Source organism: Vulpes lagopus, chromosome 18, assembly GCF_018345385.1.
Source record: "Vulpes lagopus strain Blue_001 chromosome 18, ASM1834538v1, whole genome shotgun sequence".
Classification (NCBI taxonomy): Eukaryota; Metazoa; Chordata; class Mammalia; order Carnivora; family Canidae; genus Vulpes; species Vulpes lagopus.
In genome coordinates, this window is record NC_054841.1 from 14,770,584 (window position 1) to 14,781,017 (window position 10,434).

General features: G+C 41.2%; 1 protein-coding gene across 1 annotated transcript; it reads left to right on the forward strand.

Moving 5' to 3' along the window:
- The first annotated feature begins 6,071 nt into the window (after positions 1 to 6,071).
- On the forward strand, positions 6,072 to 7,278 carry WFDC10B (WAP four-disulfide core domain 10B). The gene is given in 2 exon segments (XM_041732361.1): positions 6,072 to 6,162; positions 7,103 to 7,278. Coding segments are annotated over 2 exon segments (222 nt in total). The 3' UTR covers positions 7,234 to 7,278.
- The last annotated feature ends 3,156 nt before the right edge of the window (positions 7,279 to 10,434 follow it).

Below are 10,434 nucleotides of genomic sequence, written 5' to 3' on the forward strand. Positions count from 1 at the left end.
GCTGCTGGCAGGATGAGTGGGTAGGTCTTGGCTGAGGACTGCTGGATTTGACCAGACACAGCTCAGAGGACGAGAGAAAGAAGGAGGGCAAAGCAGAGGCATGCTGTGACCAGCCTTTTTTTGTGTATTCCAATGACAGACATCCAAGTTACTTCCCAACCACATCCTCCTCCGGGCCAGGTAGTATTTTCAAATCTACCCTCCTTTCATCCTCTAATCTTGGCCTTGTTATGTCTTTCATCTGTTTGGGTCTTGTTAATGTCCTTTTACACAATTTTAATAATCTTTCCCATGTAGAGTTCTGGCATGTCTTCATTATATTTATTCCTATGGGCTTGGACTTTAAAAATAAAATTGTAAGCAGTGGATAATTTTTTTTAGTATTTCTTTCTGTTGCTAATGTAGAAAAATGACTTTTATATACTGTCTGTTACTAGCTACCTTGCTAAATTCTCTGTTGATTTTAATTTTTTGATGTGGTCCTTATAGTGTTCTGGGTAGTCAGTCATCATCTGCAAATTATGGCAATTGTATTTTTTCTCTTCAAACTTTATGCCATTTCAAATGCCTCCTTGTGCAGGCCAGGACTTGTATAGAAGTAAGGATGTGCATATTCTTGTCTGATACCTGATTTAAAATGAAAGCTTCTTAAATTTCCCCTTTTAGGATAGTGTCTGTTTTAGGTTTCTCATAGACATCTTTTATCATAGGTTTAGAAAATTCTCTTTCATTCCTGACAAGAAAAATTTCCTTAATTTATGTGAAATTATATTAATTGCTTTTTTCCTGTTAATATGTCGAATTACATTTCATATTTTCTTTTTAAAAAAGATTTATTTATTTACGGGAGAGAGAGAGAGAGAGAGAGAGAGAGAGAGAGAGAGAGAGAGAGAGAGAGAAACAATCACACAAATGGGAGGGGTAGAGGTAGAGGGAGAGAGAATCCCAAGCAGACTCCATGCTGAGCTCAGAGCCCTACGTGGAGCTTGGTCCCACAACCCTGAGATCATGACCCAAACCAAAGCCAAGAGTCTGTCGCTCAACTGACTGGCCCCAGCCAGGCAATCCCACTTCAGATTTTCTAACCTTAAATCATTCTTGCATTTCTCCCATATCTAATGTGATTATTGGATATTATCATTTTCATATCATTTGGTTCACTTTGCTATTTTTAAGGAATTTTACACCTATGTTCATAAGAGCTGGGACTGTAACCTTCCTTTCTCACACTGTCCTTGCTTGGTTTTGTAGTAAATTTGCACTGACTTCATAGAAAGTGCTGAATAGCAGTTTCGTGGAAACTTTTGTGTAAGATAAAGGTAATAATCAGTTACTTGAATCCTTAATTTCCTTTTTTTCTTATTGCACCAATACACTCATTTGTAACTTGTTTTCATTTAACAATATATCCTGAAAATTACCTTGAGGCAGTTCATAGCAATTTCCCCCTTTTTACAATTGTGTTGTATACTACCATGTGCACACAAACTTAGACATTCAGCCAATCTCCTTTATAGGGGCATTTTTGTATTTTCCAAGATTTTGCTATTACAGGTATGCTTCAATGAACAGCCATGTGCATATTTTCTGTATTGTTGGAGGTGTAACACCAAGGTAAATTTCTACAAGTGTAATTGTTGTTTAAAAGGGTAAATTTATACATAGTTTTCTTGGAATATCACTAAATTCTACTCAATAAAGTTTATACTATTTGGTACTGCCACCAACCATGTGAGCATGGGTGTTTCCCACAATGGCATGTATGGTCATGTTTTTAAATTTTTGCCAAACTAAGTGAGAAATGTTATCTCTGCAGTTGCTGACATTAATTCGTGTTGTAGTATGCCCTAGTACTTTATTGATTTTTATCTCTGAATAATATTCCATTGCATGTATATACTACAATTTGCATTCATCTGTTAATAGACATTTGGGTTGTTTCCACCCTTTGGTGATTGTGAATAGTGCAGTGTGAATGTTTGTGTACAAGTATTTTTTTAGTACCTATTTTCAATTCTTTTGGGTGTAAGTCTGTCAGTGGAATTGATGGCTCATATGTTTAACTTTGGAGGAAATTTCAGACTGCATCCATAGTTCTTTGTACTATTTAATATTTTTATCACTAACGCATAAGATTTCCAATTTCTCTACATCTTTGCCAACTCTTCTATTTTCGTTCTTTTGGATTATAGCCATTCATGTGAGTGTGAAGTGGTATCTAAGTGTGGTTTTTGATTTGCATTTCCCTTCTGAGCATCTTTTCATGTTCTTGCTGACCATTTCTGTATCTTTGGGGAAATGTCTATTCAAGTCCTTTGCAATTTTACACATGGGCTATTTATCTTTTTTGAATTGTAAGACTTCTTTTTATATTCTGGGTTTTGGACTTTTTATCAAACATATAATTTTCAACTATTTTCTCCCACTTTATGGGGTGTTTTTTCACTTTTTTGATAGAGTCTTTGATGCACAAATGTTCTTAATTTTGATAATGTCCAATTTATCTATTTTATTAATGTTGTTGCTATGCTTTTGATGCCATTTCTAATGATTCATTGCCTAATCTAAGGTCATGATGATTTATCTCTATGCTTTCATCTTAGAATTTTATAACTCTTATAATTAAATCATTGATCAACTTTGTATTAATTTTTGTATATGATGTGAGGTGGGGATCCAATTTTATTCTTTTCTGTGTGAATATCAAGGGTCCCAGTACCATTTGTTGATGAGACTATTCTTGGTCTTTATACCCTTGTTAAAAATCATTGACCCTAGATGTGTGGGTTTATTTACGGACTCTCAATTCTATTTATCCATCTATATGTCTATCCTTATGCCAGTACTACACTCTTCTGATTACTGTAGCTTTGTAGTAAGTTTTGAAATTGAGAAATATGACTTTGTAGTAAGTCTTCCAATTTGTAGTACTTTATTGTTTTGTATATATGGCATGCCCATTGAAATTCCATATGAATTTGAGGATTGGCTTTTCATGTCTGCAAGAAAAGCCATTGGAATTTTATTTGGGATTACATTGTATTGCCATTTTAATGTCATAGATCCTTCAATCCACAGATATTAGATGTCTTTTAATTTATTTAGGTCTTCCTTAATTTCTTTCAGCAATGTTTTGTATTTTTTGGTGCACAAAATTTTCACCTTCATGGTTAAATTTATTCTTAGGTATTTTATCCTTTTATATTTTATTGTAAAGTGAATTGTTTTTTTAAATTTTGTTTTTGTATTGCTAATTGTGGGTTATAGAACACACTTGCTGAATTTATTTATTCTACTAATTTTTTTGTGTGGATTCTTTGGGAATTTCTCTATATGGGATCATGTCATTTGCAAGTAGTTTTACTTCTTCCTTTCCAATTTAGATGGCTTTTTTTTTTTCTTGCTTAATTGCTTTGGCTAAAACTTCCAGTACAATATTGACTAGCAAATGAGAGCTGCATTTTTGTCTTATTCCTGATATGGAGAGGAAAGATTTTAGTTTTTCACTATTGAATATGATAATTGTGTATTTTTCATAGACATCTTTAATTATGTTGAGGAAGTTCCTTGTATTACTACTTTTGTGAATGTGGTGCATTTTGTAAAATGCTTTTTCTGTTTCAGTTGAGATGATTGTGTGATCCCCTCCCTTCATTTTATTGATGAATTTTATTACATATCACTGCAACTATAAATATGAGTATCAGGGATGCCTGAGTGGCTCAGTGGTTGAGCGCCTGCCTTTGGCTCAGGTCATGGTCCTGGGGCTCCTGGAGGGAGCCTGCTTCTCCCTCTGCCTATGTCTTCGCACCTCTCTCTGTGTCGCTCCTGAATAAATAAATACAGTCTTTAAAAAATTCATTAAAAAAATAAAAAAGATACAGATGCAGTGAAATGCTGGGACACCTGCACCCCGATTTTATTAGCAGCAATGTCCACAATAGCCAAACTGTGGAAGGAGCCTCAGTGTCCATCGAAAGATGAATGGATAAAGAAGATGTGGTATATGTATACAATGGAATATTCCTCAGCCATTAGAAATGACAAATACCCACCATTTGCTTCGATGTGGAGGGACCTGGAGGGTATTATGCTGAGTGAAATAAGTCAATTGGAGAAGGACAAATATTATATGGTCTCATTCATTTGGGGAATATAAAAATTAGTGAAAGGAGGGATCCCTGGGTGGCGCAGCGGTTTGGCGCCTGCCTTTGGCCCAGGGCGCGATCCTGGAGACTCGGGATCGAATCCCACGTCGGGCTCCCGGTGCATGGAGCCTGCTCCTCCCTCTGCCTGTGTCTCTGCCTCTCTCTCTCTCTCTCTGTGACCATCATAAATAAATAAAAAAATTTAAAAAAAAATAAAAAAAAATTAGTGAAAGGGAATAAAGGGAAAGGAGAGAAAATGAGTGAAAATATCAGGGAGGGTGACAAAATATGAGAGACACCTAACTGTGGGAAATGAACAAGGGGTAGTGGAAGGGGAGGTGGGTGGGGGGTTGGGGTGACTGGGTGATGGGCACTGAGGGGGGCACGTGACGGGATAAGCACTGGGTGTTATGCTGTATGTTGGCAAATTGAACTCTAATAAAAAAATTAAAAAAATACAAGTATCATAGATTTTAAAAATTAACTATACCTCTGTACTGAAAGAGATTGTATTAGTTTAGAATATCAGAATAGGGTTCAACTTTTCATTGCTATCTTCTTCCCAGTTTCTTTTTTTTTTTTTTAATTTTATTTATTTATGATAGTCACACACACAGAGAGAGGCAGAGACACAGGCAGAGGGAGAAGCAGGCTCCATGCACCGGGAGCCCGACGTGGGATTCGATCCCGGGTCTCCAGGATCGCGCCCTGGGCCAAAGACAGGCGCCAAACCGCTGCGCCACCCAGGGATCCCTTCTTCCCAGTTTCAATGCCTATTGGGAGTCCAGTCCAAAAATAGGTTCCCCTTTTGCTCTTCTTAGGGGAAAATCAACTTTGCTTCCAAGAGCCCACAATATTTATGGTCAATGACCACCTCCTCTTGATTGACAGATCACCTCTTCTGTCTGAGATCTAAGATACTTACTATGTGCCCCTATTTTTCTCATGTCTTCCTCTAGTCTCTCTCTAGATAACATATTTTATTATATTAATTAATTATAATTAATATATATTAATAAATCTGGAAAATATGTGTTAATATATATAATTATATATATATAAAACATATGTAATATATTGTTTTTCTAGCCTTATTAAGATATAATTGACATAACACTGTATAAATTTAAGGTGTACAATGTATTGGTTTGATATACTTATGTGTTGTAAAGTGATCTAACACTTCTATCACATCACATAATTATCATTTCTTATCTGTGGTGAGAACACAAAAGATTTAGTCTCTTAGCAACTTTCAAGTAGTACTGTTACCTATAAGTACTATGGTGTATGTTAGATCCCCAGAATCTGTTCATCTTATAACTGAAAGTTTATACCTTTTGCCAACATTTCCCCATTCCCCAATCTGCAACCCATGGTAACCATCATCCTACTCTGTTTCTAGCAGTTCAGAATTTTTAGATTCCATGGAGGCGATATTATACAATATTTGTCTTTTTATGTCTGACATTTTACCTATCACAGTGCCTCAAGTTTTATTCAAGTTGTCAAAAATGGCAAGATTTCCTTCCTTCTTAGGGTTGAATAATCTATCTATTGATCTATCTCTATATCTATACTACATCTTAATCTATTCATCCATTGATATACTGAGGTTGTTTTTATATCTTCCTACAAAAATAATGCTTTCTTCTTTTCTGTAAATTATCTTGTAACTAGAATGTAGAAATACATCTTTCAGGAATAAATTCTGTTTGCAAAGGAAGGGGTTAGTCATGTGAGAGCAGGAGTGACCTAGAGAAGCCAAAGTCCCACAGGGAACAGGACACAGTAAGGGCAGGCAAAGGGGAGGAAACAAGACTCCTTGTTTGGCCAGTGGAGGGAGGGAGGAGCCAAGGAAGATCTCCCAATTCTCCAGAGAAGTCTGTGCCAGACTGAGAGCATTCCACTCTGACCAGAGTCATGCCAACCCAGGCTCTGCTGCTTATCCTGCTCCTCTGTATGCTGCTGCTGTAAGTCCAGGGAGGGTACCATGAACTGAAGAGGAAGCCAAGTAGGTGATACCCTAGGGGACAGACTGGGGAAGAGGACCAGGAGGGGCTATGTCCCTTTTGAGGAGGACCTGGGAATTGAAACCTATCAGCACATCCTGCTCAGACCACAGCACTATGAAGACTCTGGGTCCTCCAAACCATGGCCCTCTAGCCCCTTTACCCAGCTCTGGGAATATGATATGGATGGAGGGGGAACCTCTATCTTTTGATTCTCCATTTCAAATACCCAGACACAAATGGTACATTCAGTAGTGAAAGGTACATCATGGCCTGAGAATCATGAGGGGAAACCAAAAAACTATTCTTTGATTTCTGCACATAGGTGACACATTACATCCAGAAATGTTGGTGGGAGTAGGTGTAGAATAAAAGGACCCTGAGAAAGCAAGTTTTGGGGTGTTCAAAGTCAAGTCCAAGTTATCATTGGAGGGCCCAGGATGGTGACAGTGGAAGGGAAAGAAAGAGAGTGCAAGTGGTATTTTCTGTGAAGGGGCAAGGGCCCTGGAGTCAGGGACAGTGACAGGAGAGAGGGGGCAAAATGGCAAGTCTTCTTCTCTGGACCCTGAAAATTCTGGAGAGTGGAGAGCATCTTCAGGATGTCTCAGACTCTGCTGGTTTCTCAGAGTGTAGATTCTAGGGGGAGAATTCACCAAGGCCATGACTAACAGGAGAGACAGAGTCCTGGCTGCAGAGTATGGAGAGGCCCAGGAAGGCTAGGCACTGAGATTTATCTGTTGGGGGACAGAAAGAGATTATAGAATTTAAGATACTACCAATTGCCAAGATTGGGTGAAGGGCAGAAGGTGAGTTCCCTGAAAAGTCCAAGATGAGGTGAGTGGGACCTAGGTCCTGGGTTCTTTGGAGAGGCTTTAAGCGTGAAAGGAGCGCTCTCAAGAGATCTGGTTCTACTGATCTTGCTCCTACTCCTGTTCCTTTTAGGTCAAAAGGCCTGTGAGAAGAAGCCCAGCGTGGACCTTTGCAGCAATCATTGTTCATATTTTCTGAAGTGTCCAGAAGCGAACGCTATATGCTGTCCAACCTTCTGTGGGAATGTTTGCATGGGTCGCTAGTGAGTGGGCAAGGGGGCTGGGCTGTGCATCCTGCTCCTCTGCTGTCTTCACACCAAGGAACAAGAACCTCAGATCCTAGGCAGGAGGATGTCAACAAGAATGCACCTTCGCTGCTGTCTGAACTTGTTTCTGTCAAATAAACCAGAACAAATGTCCACACACCTGCCTATTTTACTCCCAGTAAAATGTGATCCTTGAGGACTTAGGGCAGACCCCAGAGTGGCCACATTTGATGGGTCCAGGTCTCTGATTTCTCTCCCCTTGTCATACTTTTCTATTCTATCTCCTGTTGGCCCCAACACCCCTGCCAGGCCCCTGAGGTCCAACCTCACTGTTGATCTGCTCGCTGAACCGGTATTCTCAGCGGAGAAACTGCTCATGTGTGATATTTCCCAAAGCTAAGAAGAACACTCCTTAGCCTGGGATCAGAAGGGCCAAGTTAAACGTGAGGGAGGTGGGGCTAGACATTGGTCACAGAGTAGGAGGTTCACAATGAGGCCTCTTCTTAATTGATCCACCCCATCCCGTTCTTCCCATTCTCCTTGTGAGGTTCAGATTACTGTCCCTTTAAAACCATGAGGAAAACTAATCCAAGGGCAGTTAAGTAATATGCTCAAGGCCAAGAGACTGAGAGATCAGGATATGGCTGGTGGGGGGAGGGGGGCCGAAGGCTTGCGTGGACTCCCTGTTTGCTCACTGCTCCTCCACTATGGTGAAAACATGGGCATGGAAGTGAATGCCTTCACTAATATCTCCCACTCCATCCTCCATCAGAATGGCCACTCTTGAGATGGGACCTGGAACGGGATGCACTTTTCCCCAATATCCCTCCATATGGTCTCATTCTCTCTCTTTTTTAATCCAGGGAAAAGCCACATAGTAGAGAACAGGGGGTTCATGGTGATGCTACCAAGGATTAATTGCCTACTGAGGGGAGCTATGCTCTCATGGTGAATCAGTGGATCTAAATCATTGGGGGACAGACTCCTGACCACTCTGTGCCAGCAGAGAGGCCCTGAGATAGTCATGGGACTAAATCCAGGGACTGGGTCACATTTGCCCAGTGGGGACATGGAGTCAAGCGCAAAGAACTCAGAGGCCAGCAGGCTTTGCTGGAGGCAGGTGTGCAGTGGTACACTCCAGTCTAGTGTTTCCTGCTGGGCAGCAGTGAAGGATTGTCTAGAGGTGGAAACCTACCTCTTTCAGGCCAGAGCCTCTGGCCCACCTCAGAAGCATCCCAGGGCTCCTGTATTAGAGGAGCTTCTCCACCTCTCCTTTTGGGCATTCTCCTCTCATTTATTTCCTTGGGGGAATATAAAGCTGCTAGTTTTATGTGAGATCCAAATTAAGTGCACCTCTCCTAGGAGCTGCACTTGACCAGGAGGCCTTAGGAAAGAGAGATCAAGATCAACCAGCGGCACAGACATCATCAGATGTAGATGGGCGGTAAGAGCATGCTCTGCAGGAGCTCTTACTTGGTGCTTCCTCACATAGCCTGACTCTGCAAGCATCATCCCAGTGCTTGGCCATGCCCCAAACACCCTGGGAGAGACTATTAAGAGAGCCAAAGTTTTTGCCAGGGCCCATTGGGGAATGAGCTCCCACATCCACATCCAGTGCTATCACGTGAGTACACCATGCTGCCAGCTGACCTATTTCTTGCCACCAGCATGAGCACCTTGGACCATGAATTCTACTTGATGCAGCTGGTCTTCTCCATCAGGACAGCTGGTGTCCCAGCCTGTGTTCTACAGAGCTCTCTCGACATTCCACCCTGCCCAGTGACAAAGAGACTACAGCTAGAATGCTTTGGCTGGGAGGAGTGTTTTCCTGGTCAGCACTTCATGTTCTGTCCTATGGAACAGCTGTGTGCCCCTGTGGTAGGGCGAGTGGGGGAGTGAGACCCCTGCAAGGACTGAATCTCACGGAAGCAGAGGAGGGAGCAAATGTACATTCTGCCATGACCTGTGTCCAAAAAACCAAGTCCTGGCTTGCAGAAAATCATTGATCAGGCTGCTGTGTGTGACAAACACATGGCCTCAGGGTTGTCATGGCTTCTGTATTAATTATTGTCTTCTCCTACTCTAGCCATGCTCCTAGCAAATTCTCTCTTCCCAACCCTTTGTCTTGATAATCAGAAGTAGCTTTCTCACATGTAGAGACTCAGCCACGTACCTCACTCTCTTAATCAGGACTAAGTCATCTCCTCAGCTCTGTGACATAATAGAGATTGAAGAGACTTTGATCACTTGACATCCCAGAGGAAATCATGCTGGTCTCTCATGTCATTTACATTGTGCTAACTGATCCTGGGGAAGTAGTAGGTATCCTAGGTGCTTTACCATGTGCATGCCAGAGTATAGGAGATACACCTGATGATATCCAGGACTTTTAATATTAGTAAATTTCCAGGGATCCTGTGGGTTGGTGCATATGGGGATAGTCCCTTGAGACAGGCGACAAGTTTCTGCACCTTGTACTGCTCACCTTGAAGAAAGATACAATGTGTGGTGGGTGTCTTTGGATTTTGGAGATACCAAAAGACACTTTGGGCATTCTCCTCTCATTTATTTCCTTAGGGGAATGTAAAGCTGCTAGTTTTGTGTGAGATCCAAATTAAGAAAATATTTTGCAGCATGATCAGGATGTGTTGAAAGTTGCCTGCCAGCTGGGTCTTAGCACCTAGCATATACATTTTACTACATGTGTCCATGGTAGATTAAGATGATGGATAGAACTTTTGCATGTCCAAGTAGCAGAATCAGAGAACACACACTTGGAGTATTGAGTTCAAGCCTTGTCCTCTTCTTTTGACAGATGCTTTCCATTTGAGAAGCAGCTCTTTACTTGCTAGTGGACACTGGTAAAAGACTGAACGTCTGAATTTTCCGTCATAAATTGGGAATTATCTGACCTACGAAGTCTTAAAACGGGCTGTGCACAGAGGCAGTCCATTGTCAAATGGAAATGGTTTAAGTGAGAATGGGCTCATTCAGACTCTTTCTTCTGGAAATGAGTAACCTATGTAATCAGGTGTTTGGGCCCTAAGGACCCACTGATGTCTCCTCTTGCTTCATTCTTGCCCACCCATTGCCACTAAGTCTCCAAGAGCAGCTTCCCTTTCCACACCACCACGCATTCCCCAAGAAGTGGTGTCTTCCCATGTCTGCCTGTTTGTGTCCCTCATACTTTGAAATCCCT